We start from the raw sequence: 19,744 nt of genomic DNA, 5'->3' as shown, positions 1-19,744 counted from the left end.
AAAAAAAATACAGGATGAAAAATACTGGATGCCAGTGGAGTAGCCGTTTCCAAGGCTAACAACCCCTATCGGGTAATGTTTTGCTTTGCATCATCACGAGATCGTCCGTCGTAATGGATGTAAATTGCGATCAATTTCACCATCTGACTTCGGAGGACTGTCGGAACTTGGTTTACCCGTCTTCTTTTGAGGATTCATCCGTATTCGATCTCGACGAGTACCTTCGAGGTGCTCCCGATTATCCAGATAATCAAACTCTAGATTCCAACAAGAATCTTGAAGGAGAAAGGCACCTAGAAGATGACTCTTCTTCCCTGGACGTACACTTCACACCGTCTAAAACGAGCAATGGCAATTTCAACAGCGAAGATCAAGAAAATACCGGGTAAATATTCAATAACTTGCCGTGGACAAAGTAATATTTACACTCAGAAATCTTTGTGATGGTATTTGATTCATGAATTTGGTTGATTGGGTGCTTATATATTGCCAAAAAAATTTATTAACATGCACGTGAGTTTTTAGTTTATTGATGGAAACTTCATGATATTCAAAAATACAAGTAGTTTTTGGGGTCTCAAGATTTCATTGCATAGGTTCTGTATTTGATATATGATCACCAGGGATTTGATCCAGATGCTATGGCAACTAAAAAATTGATATTTGCATCCTAAATTTTTTCTATCTGTGTTCACTAAGTCTAAAAAAAGAAATTCCCTTGGCTCCTAATACCTTTGGTTGGCACGTAGGTTTTTTATCAATTTGTCTAGCCTTGATGATCAAAAAATTTGATGATTGCATAGAAAAGATCATGAAGTTTTTTGGCTCAATCAACTGTTAGATATTAACCCAATGAGATCTTTGACAGTGTGCGTAGTGCACCTTAGGTTGTGTCTACACGAACATGTGCTATATGTTGTCCTTGAGAGAGTGGTTTTCCATCCATATATAAGCTGTCACAAAATATTTCATTGTGAGCCAAGCAATGCACACTCTACGATTGCCTAACTTGGAAGGCTGCACAGGTAATGGGTTCAGGGGAAGGAGCTTGTGTTGCATCTCCTTCATTTTGTGCTGTCAAAGGGCGAACAAAAAAAAAGAGGGAGGGAGAGAAAGAGCATGGCAAATCTGCTAAACAAAACCACAGCAAATATGGTGTAAGAGTATCAGACCCACGCGGCAAGTGCAGAGGCACCACCCTATTCAAATAAGTGCTTTTACATGAATAAATTTGATATTGTTCATTAAATTCACCTGTAATTTCCAAGTCGTATCATCTAAGGCCGATCAGAGGTCATCAGATGGAAGCCATCATCAAGAGACACCTGCCTTGTTATTTATGTTAAAAAACATGACATTGTTTTCTAAGAGCTCTGGAGGATATGCTAATGGGATGGGGTTGGTAGGGATTTGTTGTTTAGTCAGCAGCAAATTACGATTAACTATTCAACAACCAAGCAATCTGTCGTATATAAGGCAATGCCAAGATCGTCTGATCACATTCCAAGTCTTGATCAGCTGCAATGTTATACTTCTTCACTCGTCGGTAGACTCCACCTGGGGAGTTGGGAGCCTCCAACTATAAACTAACTCTGCCATCATTGGCCTTTCCTGACATCCACTCAGGTAGTTTCCCGATTGTAAAGCTACAGGACACAAAGGATTGGTTGACTGTCTATCGGAGGGTGATCTACTGGGTAAAGGGTGTACTGATCTCCACGACTACTTCACCAAACACCAACTCTGGCCATAATAAACAACTGATTTTCTGTCTAAATCTGGAGAATCTGTCTTTTCAAGAACATTTTAAAACTTGTCATTTTAATGCTTGTTTCAGATATATCCAGCAAACGATATCAGCTGATCAAATATGTATGCAGATCAATCCCGGGAACAGTTCACTTCCGGAAAATCTATCGCACGCTACAATCACAGTTGAGAGTCGAAACCAGGAGACTAATATAAAAGAAGTGAAGAAATTCCACTGTGACTATGAAGGATGTTCCAGAACCTACACAACAGCCGGTAATCTTAAAACCCACAAAAAGACTCACACGGGTAATGCATTACTTTGAATGCTTCAATGTTCTGTGTGTTATTAGAAGTTTTGGCTGGATGTCTTGCATTTTTGCTTTTATTTCCTGTAGATTTTTAGAAAAACTGCAACTAGGTTGAGGGAAGAAGAGGGAGAAGTGCTGATGAGCATGTCATCCTAGGAATTAGCTAATCAGGCAGAGATTTTGTGTGTTCAAAAGGGTGACCGCAAACATGCACAGGTCACAGAGAACATTGGTTGTGATCACATTATATTAGGATGATATAATACAGTGGAGTCTTGATTTACTGAGCCACTGTCAACCATGATCTCTTTGAATAAGGTGTGTCATTTGACCAAGGTTGTCGTGATTGTGGTGACACAAAGATGCTTATAATTATATGAAAAATACACACGTAATCAAATAAACATTCAGGTGTGTTGTGTACCGCAATAATTATTAACTTTAATCAAACTTTAAGTATTTTGAAATGTATCAATGATAATTATTCAAACACAATTAAATGCAAATTTTAAATCGGTATTTAATTGTGTTTTTGTGCCAAGATTGAACGAAATCAATCAATTAATATACATGATTCACAATAATTAAAGAATGGATTTTCCGAATATATCATTACACACACATAAAAATAAATGAACTCACCACAGGCTGGTCATCACAAACTTCCTTGCTGCCAGGGAGGCGAAGATGCACTAAATACTACATTTTCACCATTTTAAAGGAATTCCCCCTGCTCAAAAATTATGAGCATTCCAGGGAACTAGTTATATACGAACCCTTACATATGCAAAGCAGAAAGAAAGTGAGTATAACCAGGAGATACTTCTATGTTACAAAGAAGCTCTAATTTTAATTGATTAAGTAAAGCATCGGAATGAAATGATATCTAAATTTATGTTTTAATGTCTGGACACCAATCAGTATAAACTAAAGTCGTGATGCTTAAGTTTTAATCGTGTATATGAAAACAGTGGTAAGCAAGAGGTTATGCGAAAGCATTGTGTTTTCTATTATTAAAATGAGAATAATTCTGCCTATGCAATTTCAGAAGTTTAAATATTTTTAGAGATGTGAGGAAGAGAATATTCTCGGCGAACGAGTATATTCTCCTGGATGTGAAAATTAGAATAATCGAGAATTAAATAAATAATAAAAATAAATAAATAATGAATTAGAATAAACAGAACTGTTGTTTTCGTCAATGTACATACACTTAAATATTCTCTATCACTCATATTTCTTTAAAAGTTGGGCAATTCAGCCATGTTGGTTTAATTTTCTTGCTTTCAAGCTTCAATATTGTGGGCTACAAACTTCAATATTCCTGTCAAGGAGAGAGATGGAAACAAGGAATATTCTCTCAAAGGACTAGTATTATAAATTACTAGAAAATATTCTTATCAAAAATAATAAGAGTTATTCTCAAGTTATTTATTGTTAATTTATTATAATACATGTTGTTACAAATATTCTTGAATACTCTCTGGAAGGACTACTATTATAAATAGCTGAAGAATATTCTCATTGAGGAGAATATTCTCAGGAAGGACTATTAATAACTTGAGAGTAATTCTTATTATTTTCGATAAGAGAACATTCCCCAGTAATTAATAAAAATAGTCCTTCCAGAGAGTATTTATTCTCAACAATATTATATGTAACTATATTATAAATAACAGGAAAATATTCTCATCAAGAATTCTCATCAAAGAAAGTAGTCCTTCTAGAGAATATTCTCTTAGAGATTATTCTCGAAAATTTTTCATCTCTAAATATGTTAATGGGGCAAATGACGTTCACAACAAGGTTAGCTGACTGTCAGCCTCTTCCAGCTGGGTGAGCTCTTGTAAGAAATGGAGCAGCTGTGGTGGGTGAGTGGTAATAGTGATGGACTTGCATCATGTGCGAGGACCTCAGTCCAAACCCCATTGGCACCACAGTGATGGTCAGCTGAAGTTGGTTTTCTGTGGTTCCCAACTTTGCGGTGCAAATCTGAGCTGATCTCTCTATTAACACTGCCTTGCCACTGAGAGCAACAGTTCTACAACACTACAAATATTTCTATCATTACACCTCACTCACAATTTGAAATATAGATGCCACTACTAAGAACTCACGCTCAACACTATATGCACTCTCAACTGTTAAGTACACACACACTCGCACTTCTGGCACAACTCAATCAGTAGTAAATTGTCCTTGACGATAGACCAGAGTTGTGCTTAGTTTGAAAGAAAGTAACAAATGAAATGGCATCATCATGGACTTGCATGAAGAAGACGCAGGTTCAAACCCCACTGACGGCATACTGGTGGTTGGCTGAAGTTGTATAAACCAAGCATTTCCAGAACAAAAGCCAGTTTCTCCTGAAGGAAGAAAAAGTCTTGGAGTTCAACCAGGCTCATTCTGTCTGTCTTTCTGAGTCCTCATATGCTTCTCAAATTTACTGAGCTATCGGCTATAGGCTTGCAGGATAAACTTTCTGACTCTTTGCAAAACAAGTTGCCATGATTCTGCAGCTCCAGCATCATTCCGAAAAGATCCAGTTATTATATGCATTGGTGAAAGTACGATAAAAAAATAATACTTTATCGACTTTTAAAACAAAAGCTAAGATTTGTCTTTAGCATTCAGTAACACCAAGAATGGTCAATCATAAATTGGTGCACCAACACCATGCAATGCAAGTCAATTGTAGTAACCGGAGGGGGAAGGCAGGGTAGTTCAAGATTGATAACATAAATTTTAGTTTCTGGTTTACCATGGTCATTCTCTGTACACTAATTAGACTGGGACCAACAGTTTATTGTGAAATCTGAATGGCAGCATTCAACTCCTCCCCCCATATATTTTGGCTAAGGGACTGGTTTAATAATGGAAGGGAAACTTCAAGTGATACAGTCTATTCTAAGATCATCTTGTCATTTTCTGACTTCAAGGCACGAATGCAAGCTGATCTCACATTTAAAAAAGTCTCTCCCCTAGAGAGCAATCAAGCCTATGTACAACATCCAAAAATTTCATGCATGACACAAGCAAAAAACAACCGTAAAATTTCTCTGCTCCCAAATTTGGAAGTCAGGTGGCAATACATAACAAGCATTCTACAAACTTCGCCTTAGTTTTGCAATGCATACATGCACATTCCGACATTTACCTGTTGCGTCCATGTACCTCTATACATGCACAGTTTAGTAGTAGTAACGAATGGAAGAGAGTTGTGTTGATAGAACAAAAAAAAAAAAACAGCATCGGAGCTATTCAAAAATGTCAAATCATTCATGAATTATTACTGTATCGAGAAGAAATTGATGAGTTTTATATTAAAATAGACTCAAAAATCTTAGTTAAAATACCTGATTAAAAAAAAAAACAACAAGATTTGTGATGAGCTTGATGAAGTCGTTTTCGTTTGGTTTAAACAGCAACATGTCCAAGGGGTATCTCTGGTTCAATCTTGAATCGAAAGCTGCGATCTCCAAAAAATACATTGGGAATGGTGATGAGCCATTTACTGCAAGAAAGTTCACTCAAGAAATTTAAGAAGTTTAAAGTGGCATGTGCAGGAAAATAGGGAGCTGGATATCTCGTGATAAAAAGCTACCATCAGAAAAAATTAATTCACCTGTGATTGGCAGGATGTTATGTCTTACATATTCTGGGATCATCTCTATTCATTGAGGTTCTTGGTATTTGAAGTGACCTTGGATCCATCTCTCCCCTCCCCCAGTTAAGCAAAATTCTACTGTATTCCTATAACTTAAAAAATTCAATAAATATTGTGTGAATAGGCAAAAATTACACCTACCATCATATTAGAATTATTGGATCTATATATATGTTATTCTATGACTACTATTCTTTGATAATACATGCATCTCATACATGTGTTTCTTTGTGGAACTTCTAACAAATTGAAACATGGCACAATTTGTGTCCCCTATTGTTTTTTTTTTTTGTTAGAGTTAGGCTTGTTTCATGTTCTTGTTGGTACTACTGCTACTAAACCACCCGCATCTCGTCCACATTCTTTTGCAGAACATCTAACAAATTAGTACATGTCGGAATGTTTATGTACTTGTTATGAATCTGACGTGAAGTTTGTTTTTGTGTAATGCTTGTTATGTGTAGTGCCACCATCTGCCATCAGTTTTTCTGACTATAAGTGAAGTATAATGATTGAATAATTATATCATTGTAGGCTTGTTGCTCTCTGTGGCGAGACTTTTTAACCGGGAGATCAGCTTGCATTTGCACCTCGAGGTTGGGAACCATGGAAACCAACTTCAGCCAACCACCACTATCACAAAGGTGGTCTTGCTGGTGCTGCCATCTGTTTTCTATATTTCAAAGTGAAGATGGCAAAAATGCTTGGATTTTTATATTTCGTGAGTATCGTGTTGAAGTTCTGCCTGCTCTCTGCTGAGAGACTTTTTCAAATGGGTTATCCCATAACTGCATATCATGAACATGTACTAAGTTTTTCATTTATACTCAGTGCTGTCTTAATGCATGGGCCCACCCAGGTATGGCCCTCAGAAAAATTAGAAGTAGTTGAATTTTTCAAAAATTTGCCAGGTAGCCCCCCCCCCCCCCCCCCTGAAAAATCACTTGGCCTGGGGGCCCATGATACTCTTAAGACAGCCCTGATTATACTTCCTGTAACTGTTATTAATTACTTTTTCCAATTTTAACAGGGGAATATACTTTTGTGTGCACGGAGGAAGGCTGTGGGAAAGCTTTTCTATCATCCTATAGCTTGAAAATACACATCAGAGTACACACAAAAGAGAAGCCATTCGGTTGTGATATTACAGGGTGTGAGAAGACTTTCAAAACCTTATACAGGTATGTCATATAAGGTATTTTGCGTTCATATTTTTTAAAATTTTTAATTCGAAGTCAATTCAAAAAATTAGTCGCGATAACACAGTCAGACTTTAGTATAACCCTCTGGAAACTAGAATAAAAATTACATTTTGGCCAAGATTACTTAATAATGAGCAAGCCTTTATATGCTTATTACACTGGCATGAAACACATTAAAAACTGTTACCATAAGAAGGCTTAGCTCAAATATAATCACTATCATGCTGACTTGGATTGGTTAATTTGTGTTACCAAATCTTCACTTCCGGTTGCTCAGCGGAAAAAAATGTGTCCCTTGAGTCCCTTATAATTTGAATAAGCTGAGAGTTTGCATGTAAGTCTAAAGCAACATTCTGATTAGTAGGTTCGAAATATAGCTATTTAATTGGCCTATTCAAATGTTCTTAAAATTCCCGCTCCTAATGTACCTAAGCCATTGCGCTGCAAATGGTGGTGTTGATTTATTATCATTTGCCAATATATTTTGGAAGCTTGAATATATGCTGCTTTCGCAGAAGTCTAAATAGGCCATGGAGAAATGTTAAGAAAATATCTCGCTCCATGAAATTTGAATCTGTGACCCTCTTGTCAGCAGTGTGAGGAGATGGTCAATTTCTGGCATTCTTGATTCTTAAGACTATCAGTGCGCTCACTTAATCTTGTTTCTATATTTAATTTTTAGGGGGGAGGGACACCCCTTTGTAATAAAATAAGTTCACATCTGGAAATAATTCAGCAAAGCAACACATTGACTGATAATTCACATAAACCTACTTTGGTTTACTCACAATTCGAGCCTGAAACTCTGGAGTATCTTATGCATGATCACAAGCACTACTTTTGTAATTGATACTATTTTCCTTGTGCAGTAAAACCTGTACAAAACAGAACGTCAAGAGACTAAAATAATGTTCCGTTTTAGACAGATTTCCATTTCATAAAGGTGCAAATCAAAGCATTAATCATTGAACAGACTATATTTTGATTCCATTTTAAACAGGTTTCCGTCTCATACAGTGTCCATCTTAGACAGATTACACTGTATCTATTACACATTCAAATTTTTCATTTATATTTTAAAACCTGTGTTATATATAATTTAATCTCAATAGCTAATATAAAATGTACATGATAATACTTTACTTTTTTTTAAAGATTGAAGTCGCATCAGAGGATACACACTGGTAATACGTTTAATTGTGATGAAAATGGGTGCCTAAAACACTTTACTACACAGAGTGATCTGCGCAAACATGCAAGAATACATACGGGTGAAAAACCTTACCAGTAAGTTATAAATTTCTCGTTATCATTTACAGTGGAACTTCGGTTAACAAACTTAATAAATTAGTTATTCAAATCAAACTTCCTCATAGGAAATAATGGAAACTTAGATAATTCATTCCACAATAATTCATTCACATGAAAATGACTAATAAAAACGTCATTCATTCAATAATGCAACACAATAATAATACAATAAATAATACATAAAGTATTTAAAAAGTAATAATGCCATAAATAAACATACAATTCGATAATGTTTACAAATTAACTTACTCTAAACGACCAGAGAAAGGAAGACTATATAGCGCACTCACAATCTGCAAACTTTGTGTGAGTTTAAAAAAAGGAACTCTCTCTCTATATATATCTTAGACGTAATATACCCTTATGTTTATGAACCCTATATATTACTTGCTTTTGCCACTTTTATTGTTTTTTTCGGAAATGAGAAAGCGCAATATTGTTGGACAGATTTTATTGCTCATACTGCTACAGATTTATTTGGGGTGGTTCTCTTCGACAAAGATTCCCACGTGCCACACATCTCTTAATCTCATTTGAAGTGAAGGATTCCTCATTTCTCTCTACGTCTTTCTCAGACGAGAGCTCTTGCATAAGGTCTTACAGTTACGTGCAATGGAGATCCATCTGCTCGTCTATGGACATTACTATGATCCTCCACTAGTTCTTGAATGTTGGGCTCATGTACCTCCAGTCCCATAGTCTTCTGCAAGGACACAATCTCTTCAGAAATGGTAGCCCTTGTTCATGAGCTAACCCTCAAAGTCATGTTTAATAATGTAATTAGCCCACATTTTTCTCCAAGCAGAATTAACAAAAAACTTCAAGTGAACACACCTGTGGTTACAAGACTACATCTAGTTTCGTACTGTAAACAGTCACACTTGTACTGGTGTTCATTTTTCGAGTTGGGCACGCTGACCAAAGACAGTATAGGAGAATATTACCCACAATTTCACAGCATGTGTGTGAGCGAGAAAGAGAAAAACCATCTGCTCAGTTGTGATAATTTGAATAAATAAACAAAGCACAAAATTTTTGCTCGCAATGCGAATCATCTCTCGTTAATCGAATCAAAATTTGTTCAAAATTTTTGCTCGTTATGCAAATTTCTCATTAACTGAACCTCTTGTTAACAGAAGTTCCACTGTATTTCATGAATGTGTGTTTTTTCTTTGCTTCTACAAAGCTTTACCATAGTGATTGTTCTTGATTGTTTCTAGTATAAAAGCTCCATATTATGTTTAAAATTATCCTAATATCTTAATTTAATAATTCCTCGGTTTTTGTAGCTTTTACTCAGGGTATGCTGATTTAAATCAGCTTGATTTTGATCACTTGATTTAAAAAAATATCATTGGCTTTAATTAAATTTCAAGTAAAAATACCCCATATACCATAAATGTTATTTTAATGTGGTAAAGTCATAAATCTGATTAAAAGAAGTTAGAAAATCTTGTGAATATTGATTTGAAGCTCAATCCTTAGACACAATACAGGAAAATGGATGTTTGATTTCTAGATATAGCCTACTTTTGTGAGTGTAAAAATTTGAAGAAAAAATTTTGTGAGTTAAATTTAGGTACAACTGCACAAAAAAGTATTTTTTATGCATCTTGGTTGTGCTAATTTTAATTTACCTTATTTTGTGGAAGCAAATTGACAAAGCTTGAAAACAAAATAAAAGTAGTTTTTGTATTTCAAAAAGAAATATCTTACTATTTCTAGTATAGGAATCATGGAAATTTTAGATAAGGCAGATTTATTTCATGATTTCAACTTCGAGGAAGTATTATGTTTCATATGCATCCTTTAGAATCATGGACAGCACATTTCATTTGAAGGGTTGTTGAAAGAGCAGACAGAAGAGCCGTACTTCTACCATCTTTAAAGTTTATATTTTTCATGTCAATGGCACAGTGTTCCTCAATGTGTGTGTCGCAGCTTCTAGGAGAGTTGCCAATCCTGGTTGGGGCATTGCGATAAGCTGCTGGCATTAATGTGCGCCTGTTCAGTGCTTTAAAGACCGTTATAAAAGCTGTGGATGAACAATGACTGGGCAAGGGAGACATGGGTAAAAAATAAAAAAAGAAAGAAATGAAGTGGGCAATAAAAAGAAGGACGGGGGGAAATTGGTTTCTCTACAAAGCCTTTGATTCTATGCCCTTAGTGTTGACTGAAAATGATAACTAATGCTGTACAAACATAAACACTGTTAGACAATTAAAATATGAAAAGTGAAAAACCTATTGTTTGCTCATTTTTACCACAATGTGTTAAATCCATGAAAGAATAATAACATGTAAAATATTAAGTAAGGGGTCATTAAAGTATTACTTCAGCATCGGGGGGGGGGGGAAGGGGGTTTTGGATTTGCTGACTTTTGATGACAAGAGGGGGAAGGGGGTTTGAAGGTTGCTTACGCCATCAACCACCCCTTTTTGAAGTTATGAAATATTCTGAGCTGCCGACGAAATTTTGCCGATGGGGGGAGGGGGTCCCCGATGGCTAAAAATCTGCTTACGTAATACTTGAATGGCCCCTAACATAATGCGTCGTCACACATCATAATGCATGCATCGATCAATTATGTACAAAACTGTATAGTCACTATAATATGCTTTTCAACTATTTCATTCTGTACGTCGAGGGATAGCTGCACAATATGTGATATTTGATCGCCACCAGACATTTACTTTGCAAAAGAGCATAGCCTCATAAACTAACATTTCAAGAAAAATGCTATTCTTGGAGTTAATTCTAACTCAACTAATGGATGTGTGTTGCAAACTTTTTTTTATGTAAACAGATTTTTGGTTTTGTCAGAGAGTTCATTCATTGATTTTAAATTAAATTTGAATGATCAAATGAAAAAAATATGCATTCTTAATGATTAACAAAGTTAATTTTACTTAGTAAGCACTAAGCAACCTAGTTAATTTAAATGAAAAAAATACTTTTTCCAGTGGAAACTGAATGCTCACCTTTCATTATGTTCTGTTTCTTTAGGTGTGAAGAAGGAGGATGTGGAAAGAAATTTTCAGCAAGTCACCATCTGAAGAAACATGTAAGGACACATACGGGTATGTGAATACAACTGATTCATGCAATAGAAAATTTTTTAATTTTAAAATTTAGGAATGTTATGTTCAGGAATTGTACGAGAGAAACTTTTGAGAGTTGGTGGTGTTGTAAAAGTTCACAAATTCTTTCAAAATGTTAATACTCTATTTACAATTTTTTGAATGGCGTATAATAATTTCGCCGAATTTTTAAAAATGTTTTTTGTGCATATTTAGATGAGTAGAATCAGTAGTAATTTTTTCAAAACTCTTTGAAGATGTCATCTTTGGACCCTTTCCTTAGTTTAAAGATATAAAATCAATTGGGTTTCAGTTCCAACAATTTGGAAGTGTGCTATAAAAGTATTTTATGCGTTTATTTTTTTTTGTAGGTGAGAAACCATATGTATGTACTGAATCAGGTTGCAACAAGTCCTTTACTTCATTGTATAATATGAGGTCCCATTTGAATAAGAGGCATGGAAAGCTACATTCAGAGGTTTCAATTTTTTTCCCGTATTATTATTATTTGTAATGTCTACATCTATTTGATTTTGATTGCTACTAAATAAGAATTTCAATCAAGCATTTGTGCCATGAATGAATTTTCTTTTTTTTTCAAAACTAATTACCTTTGATAAAATATGATAATGAACCAGTTTGTTCAGATGCAAAGCATTTTCTATGTCATTTTGAAACAATCAATTTATGAGAAGTACCTTAGATAACCTAACACTAGTTGGGCAGAGGTAAATTAAATTTTTTTGTTTCTCCACAATGCTTCACATAATGTCTCAATTAGCCACTGAACTGCATTGTGCATGACTGTCCCAAGAGGTCATGAATTGACGTCATGGCTCACACAAAGTGGGATAGGAGCAGACAGGGCTCTGAGGGCCCATGTTGTTTTGATTTCATTTTTTTTTTGCACCATAAATGCACTGCAAACAACTATGGCTATTTATTAAGAATACATATCTAGTAGTCGATTAAATCGACCAACAGATGCGGCCACACAGGGCCCTGTGCTTGAAGGACTCCTAAATACCTGGTAATATAAATAAAAAGTTAATTTTTTTTTATAAAAATAGAACAAGATAGCCATATTTCAACTACAGAAACAAATCATTTTCTCTACCGGCTCAGCGTCTGGTAATGGTGGTCCTGGAATTGGCCTAATCTTGAGGGTCTAGTAACATTTTATTTTGGGATTGAAATCAATTTAACTTGGATAATAATGCAGTTATTATAAACCATAATTAAAACAATATATGAATTAAGTGCAACCAAGTTTTCAACTAGTTTTTAGACCTTTAATACTTTTTTGTAGTTATTTTTGTTCTTTCATAAACTATAAATGCCTTTTTTTAGTGCCTTTTTTGCCTGCCTATTTCGACCATTTTTAGTGCCTAAACTTCCGGACTATAGTGATACATGCTGGTAGCCCCTTTTCTAAAAAAGAACCTAAATTTTTCAATATTATTATAAAAAGAAAAAACCAAACAAATTAGTCACTAAAAATCGACATGTAAATTTACTTTTGTTGGTTTGATAAGCCTGTGATATTTTTTCTTCACTAATTTTATTGTTAAATTTCAAGTTCAGAATTTTATAACTACTAATTGTGGATAATTAATGTAATTAATTACAAAAAATAAATGTTTGAACAAGTAGACAATTATAGTGCAAGACAAATCTAATTGCACTTTCGGTGCTGGACGAAAAAAAGGTTGAAAAACACTGTCTTTTTTAGCATCATTATGTATCAGTTTTACTGGATATTTCATGGGATTAAGTTTTTATGATTTTGTTTTGCTTAACTGTGTTATAATGATTAGAAATATTTCGCATTACAGACACAAGAAGACCAACCCACGCATGCAGATGATGGTGGAAATGTTCAAGTTTCATGCAATACGGATAATGTTGTCTTAAATATTCCTTTTTCTGCCATAAACTATGAAACAATGCCAGATGGAACAATCTCTGGTGAGACTAGATTCAAAACTTTTAATTTATTTCAAATTGTATAGAATTAGTAAAATTTCAATTATTGCTTATCAATTAATTTTTATGTATCAAATTTTCTTTATAAGAATTATTTCTTATCAGTTTCATTAACGGTATAGTCTCTGGATGTGTAATAAGAGCCCTGATTATACGTAAATGCATTTGCATAGTTTAGCTATCTTTAGCAATTTTGTGCATGTAATCGATTTATTTTCCGAAAGTACTAAAACTTAGAATTATTAGTGTCTCAAAAGACTAGCAAAAATTTTTAAAGAAATTTTGTTTGAGCAACATTGTGCACCGGAGGAAATTTTTTAAATGAATTTTATTTATTTTATTTTATTTATTTACAATAACCCCAGAAGGCATGAAATGCACTTACACTGGAATAATAATAATGATGAACAAATAATAAAGATAATTAGAAATAATAGTCAGAAAGGATAGCACTTTGCTTACGGAGCAGGTCGAAATCCTCAATAGCGGAAGCAAATTTTGCGTAGGAGGCGCATACAAGTTCTGATGGCAGACTTCCATATTCTCGCCGCACGGCATCTGTATCCATGGAAAAGGCAATTTCTTCTGGCCATTGGTATTCTTATTTGGAAGCGATGCCTCTGTAGGCTGACGCGCCTGTCTATGATTTCGAAGAAAGGTTCTCTCGGCGGTAGATAAGCAATTTGGTAGACTAGTTTGTAGCACATCTTCAGATCTGAAGCGATTCTACGCCATTCTAGCGAGGGCAAACCCAGAAACTGAAGTCTCTGGCAATGCCTGCTATTCGTTTCAGTAAACTACCTCTGTGGCTTTTCGGGGAGCTTTATGTCCTTGATTTTGTAAGTGCTCCATACTTGTGAACAGAACTTCCGAGTCAGGCGAACGTACACACAGAAAGGATATGACAACATATGCGCATCACACTTGCAGTATATATAACATGTATAAGATTCTGTTAGCTTTGTAGACTATGCCGTGATAATGATCACTGAAATCCACAATGAGGCTCATTGCAATACCTAAATCCACGCATGTGTCCAATTGCTGTAACGTTTCATTACCTAGTTGATAATATTCAGGATTGGTGCGTCTACCTAAATGCATTGATTCGCTTTTTAATGATGAAATAGGGAGTTTATACTGACAACTCCACTGGAAAAGTTGTTGGCATGCAATTCTTAGGCCCCTACATTTTCTACTGGAGAGAATAACTTCACGTCATCGTCGAACTGCAATAGAGACATGGGTGACACAGCCTGAGTAATATCGGAAGTGTACAAAGCAATTTTGACTCCATGAGTTATCAATATCTCACAATATGAGTAATACATATATCAAAGCATCCTAGATGACGACCAGTCTGTAAGAGGCTTTGTGTATCTGTGTTGTCTGATGGCATCACAATTAAAAAGCTAAATAAAGCACAACTAATAAATTAATTATTTATTTATTTTCCAATAAAATATGATTCCTGTTTTTCTTATAGTAAACAACTATTTGCATGTGCTAAAACAGATACCTTAAATAAAAACTTGTAAAAGTAATATATATATATTTATTTACCATAAAAATAGAGTATTGTTTATAACTAAATATTTACTAACAAATACACTTTTAAAAACTATGCATTGATACTTCAGCTAACGAACACCTCAGCTTACAAATTTTCTGGCTAACGAACATTCTTTCCACACTTTTTTTGCCTTGGCTAACTAATACAGATTGATCTAATGAACATTTTTGTTGATGTGGATGCACATGCTGGCACCACACTACCACATCATGAGCTGAATTTTTCTGCCAATCATCATCAGAATTACCGTTACTCGAGCTTGATTTTTTTATGTCTGCCTAGGAATCAGTTTCCATATTTATTTTATTTAATAAAAGTTTTGAAATTTATTTTTCACATCTATTTTTCTTTTAGATATCTTTTGAGCCATTTCATATAAAAGAACGAATATGCATAGACAAAATTAATATTTTTGCGGGAAAACCTAGCCTTGTATGTTTACAGTGCACACTCTGAGCATCATACTTAATAATTCAGACGTTCTTGGAGTTCATCTTTTCTATCTGCATGGATGAGACAGAAAAATGAGCTGAACTGGGATCTTCAAGATAGAAACAAATATCATCATGGTGTGGTCCGATTGGACACATCACATAGCACACCATTACAACACACTTTTATTTTACCCACAAACCTGACTCGGTTATGTGCACTGTAATCATAAAACATCTTCAGTAAGTCCGAAATTTAGAGATATTTTTTTATTTACATATTTATAAAACTTATCAGAAGGCTGCGATGAGCAACTTCCCAATCGGATGAAGGAGAATTTAAGGAAGATGTTTTTATTTTACAATGCATATCACCCAATCAGGTTCATGGATAAAATAAAAAGGTGTGATATGTACAAAGGGACTTTGTAAAAAAAATTTGGATATAGAGAAATATAATCGACACTCGTTATAACGACCCTTCTTCATTAGAGCGATCAAATAATTCACTAAACTTTGGATGTTCCCACCCATGATAAGGGGTGCAATTTAGCACCCCTCCTATTATAACAACTGATATGAAAAGTCCAGAATGATTTTATATTCATGCCATATTATATTTTATCCAATACAATGACCAGCAAAAATAAATTAGTATTACAAAGGGACTTTGTAAAAAAAAAAGGACTTTATTGCAACAAAGAACTTCTATAGCATAGCAGCTTGTTTTTGAGTGTAGTCACTTCACCATTCACAGCATCAAATTAGAAAAAGTATTTATCAAATTAGAAAGTATTTGTAGATCACATACATAAATAAAATCACAAAGAGCATTAAAAACAATGACTTGTTGATTTATGGTTTATATTAATTTTTCTTATTTTTGAATGTATATTTTTTTTCTTTCTAGCATATGCTTTGGTTCCTCTGACGCCCAATAGTAATAAATCTTTCGGTAGTGTAGGATTCATAACTCCAGTCGAGGATTCCTCATTGTCAATACAGCCAACTTTTCAAAATATGGGTTTGACACAGTTATTGCCATCAACTTTTGTAGCCCAAAACCCTATTGTAACCATACCACCTGAGCTTAACTATGTTGAAGGAGAATCCGAAGACAATGTGGAAGATTCGAGTGGTGTTTATGAGATTTCAAATGTTGATGCAGAACCATCTTCGCCTGTGCCAGTTATTGATATCATATCTGCATCAGCCGAAATGGCTGATATATGCAAATGTGGACCAAATAAATGCCAGAATAATGGAGCTTGCTGCAGTGGTTGTCCTGGTATGGAAGAGCATTATTGCGATGGTGAGAGTATTGTGGTAACGGAATCTGTTATGATAGTTCCAGATGTGCCTGGCATGAATGAAAATGTTGAATCTTTGACTGCTGAAGCCTCCTCACAGACTGATGAATTGCTCATTCCCGTGGAAACAGAAATTCTTGGATGAAAATGTTATTCGTGTAATTAAATTGCAATATACAGATCGCTTCACACACATTTTTTTTACATTAAGGTTATTTGCAGTGTCATAAAAGTATGTAAAAAAATTTCACACACGTAAGCTTTTATTTTTGACCAGATATCACTGCTTTATATATATATATATAGAAGAAATACATGATTTGTTATTGCTATTAATTATTTGCTAGAAATTTATTATGATGCATTTTACTTAGTTGAGATGTTTTTAAAGTCATGCAATTTTCTGCATTTATGAAAAAATTTATTTTTTTGTTTCTGAAATTTTAAATTTTCCTTTTATCTTCAAATTTTGTTTTGATTAGTTGTTTGCCATTTATGCTATTGTTTTAATTGTCTGACTATAGCTTTTAAAGCATTGATCAATTCTATTTTTTGTGATGTCATTAGAAAATTTTTGTTGATGTTTGTATTTTTATAAGCATGATAATGTTGAAATCTTATGAATTTATAGATTTTTTTTCCAAATATTTAGTCTTTTTTTATAAACCCCCAGCCTATGTGATAAAATGATAAATTTCCGTATAAGTCACATTTTGTAGTGTGAATCATGTTTCAGTTGAATTTGTCCCCCCCCCCCCCCATGAACTAAGAATATGTGATGGTTACTTGTATCAACTTCGTTTTTTATGCTCAAGATCTTAGTAGAAGCCAATAAGTAGTTCCAGAGGCTTTTCTTTTTGATTTTTATGAGTGGAAATTTCATCCAAATAACCTACAACAAAGCTATTTATGCGACAGATAACCAAATTATTCATATGTTGGGGGAATGTACAATACAAATATTCAGTAAACCTATGAAGCGGGCCTCCCATTTGAAAAAGTCTCTCCGCAGAGAGCAGACAGTCCTTCAGCATGATACTTACATGACATGAAAATTGAAGTGCTTACCATCTTCACTTCAAAATATGGAAGACAGATGGCAGCATCAACAGAGCACAAAACAAGCACAACTCTAATAACATAAATATATATTAGAGACTTGCACATATATTTAGGACACACATTCTGGCATGTACCATTTTTTGTTAGAAATTCCACAGAGGAATGTGTACGAGGTGCATATACAGTTAAGCAGTAGTAGTATACCTATGTATATTCTATCATAATTGGTATAGATCCCATAGGTGGCCAACTTATTATTAGTAGTACACTATGGTGCTAAGTTTAACATACCAAGTTTGTCACACACATTTTTCCAAAATATTGGAAGTGTTCAAAAAATCAATTTCCAGAAAATTGTGAAAAATGAATAAATGGATTTGAGTAAAATTTTTTGGGACACAGAGATTCTTTCAAAAAATGGGAGTATTTTGGATGCCATAAAAGGTGGTGAAAGCGAAAAATTGAGTGGCACAAATAAGATTTGTGGTCTTGATAGTTGCGCTGGCTAGGAAAACATTGGCCACTACTGGCCCTTCAAATTGATTCATATTGGCTTATACAGAAATTATGATTTTCTGATGTAGGCTTGTTCGACTGGATACCAAGTGGAGATGACACTCAGAAAGAAAATTGACAAGCCCCTGCGGAAAGTTGAGCCACCAACCTCTTATAGTCTGGGTGAGTGCTCTACCGTTAAGCTACAGAGGGCAGATAAAGCTTATATGTGTGTTAAATAGGACACTGCAGGGCAGCCTCCTAACTCAGCTAATAGCTCTTAATGACAATAACCCCAGACGGTGACGTATAGCAAAAAATACATTGTTTCTCCCTGTTGGCTTATTCTAATTACATCAGATAACCAAGGTTGTAATGTATTAGAATTCTGGATATAAATTGTGAAGTGATATGTTTTTTTTTTTATTTTTCTCTGTTCTTCATCCTCATATTAAAAAAATCTAGGATCTTTTCTAACATTTACTACATGTGTGTTTGCCAACAATTTAAACATTTTGATAGTTTATGCAAAGTCTCTGTCCCTGACATTGCTAAGAACTTTTATTCTGTTTTAAGAATTATATTTGAAAATAGAAAAGCAATAATAATTTGATCAAGATTGATGATTTTGCTGCTAACATGCTTTTTTTCATGAAAAGGGATAAGAAATTAGTTTACTTCTTGGCTTCAATTTGTGACTCCTTTAGTTTTTTTTCTAGGGTAATTCGCCCACCCCTTTTCAGGCAGAGTAATATCAATATCAGCCAGTCACAAATGCAGAGCAATGTGTCCCCTCTGGATCCGTGCCTGATATAAGTACCAATCCATTATGCTGGTGGAACTAAAATAGTGACTTTCTGCAGTAAGCTTACCTCCATTCCACCCAAATAATAGTGCTCTAGTGATATATATGCTCGAGCATAGCACTGAAAAGCGTTAGATTCCTAAAAGAATTTATGTACAGTTGATGCACTATTTCATGAACCTCCAGTTTAAACTGCATGTTTTTACAAACTAATTTTCTTGTCCTAAGCAATATGCTGTACCTTTAAATGACTTTCCCATTTATAAAAAAAAAAATTGTTGATATGAAGTACAGATGAGAGACTGGATACCAAGCAAAGATAATTAAAGAAAAGTCACATCCCTCTGTGGGGAATTGAACCACCAACCTTGCACTTTCCAGGCGCATGCTATACCATTAAGCTACACAGGACAAACATTTTCTCCCCTAAGAACACTACTAAACCAGACATGCACCTCGTCCATATTGCTCTGCAGAACTTCTAACGAATTGGTACATGTTGGAATGTGTGTGTACATATAGTGGACCTTTCGTGAAGTTTGTTTCTGTGTAGTGCTGCCATCTACAATAAATTTTTTTTAACAGTTTTTTCCCTCAACTTATAGTGAGTGAAGTTTAATGAATGAATAATTATACCGCTGTAGGCCTGTTGCTCTATGTTTCTAAGAACACTGTTCTTTTTTGGGCTGAACAGGACTGCGCAATAGGCAACCTCCTAACTCAGCAACAGCTCGTAACGAAATTAGCCTCCAGATGACGACA

General features: G+C 34.6%; 1 protein-coding gene across 2 annotated transcripts; it reads left to right on the top strand.

Moving 5' to 3' along the window:
- The first annotated feature begins 83 nt into the window (after window positions 1-83).
- LOC149083112 (uncharacterized) lies at window positions 84-19,246 on the top strand. 2 transcript variants are annotated; one of them, XM_089236252.1, is made up of 8 exons: window positions 84-385; window positions 1,838-2,058; window positions 6,758-6,908; window positions 8,085-8,216; window positions 11,247-11,320; window positions 11,692-11,798; window positions 13,156-13,288; window positions 16,221-19,246. In XM_089236252.1, the coding sequence occupies exons 1-8, from the start codon at window positions 114-116 to the stop codon at window positions 16,763-16,765; spliced, it is 1,635 nt and encodes a 544-aa protein (XP_089092378.1). In that variant the 5' UTR covers window positions 84-113; the 3' UTR covers window positions 16,766-19,246. The 2 variants fall into 2 exon arrangements, with proteins under 2 accessions (XP_089092378.1, XP_089092379.1); XM_089236253.1 differs by lacking the exons at window positions 84-385; window positions 1,838-2,058 and adding an exon at window positions 6,257-6,448 and having other exon boundaries at window positions 16,221-16,891.
- The last annotated feature ends 498 nt before the right edge of the window (window positions 19,247-19,744 follow it).

The sequence above is a fragment of the Pholcus phalangioides genome, unplaced genomic scaffold (genome assembly GCF_987345545.1).
Source record: "Pholcus phalangioides strain wild (caught in Gottingen) unplaced genomic scaffold, Ppha-v1.0 ptg000009l_1, whole genome shotgun sequence".
Lineage (NCBI taxonomy): Eukaryota > Metazoa > Arthropoda > Arachnida > Araneae > Pholcidae > Pholcus > Pholcus phalangioides.
The sequence above is the reverse complement of the archived record's forward strand: the minus strand, read 5'-3'. Positions and strand labels throughout refer to the sequence as shown.

What these genes read in the sequence shown, in the direction of transcription:
- LOC149083112 (XM_089236252.1), top strand. Translation starts at nt 114, where the DNA reads ATGGATGTAAATTGCGATCAATTTCACCATCTGACTTCGGAGGACTGT. An exon ending in CCACAAAAAGACTCACACGG is followed by an intron (nt 2,059 to 6,757) that starts GTAATGCATTAC and finishes CAATTTTAACAG; the next exon opens with GGGAATATACTTTTGTGTGC. An exon ending in ACTTTCAAAACCTTATACAG is followed by an intron (nt 6,909 to 8,084) that starts GTATGTCATATA and finishes TTTTTTTTAAAG; the next exon opens with ATTGAAGTCGCATCAGAGGA.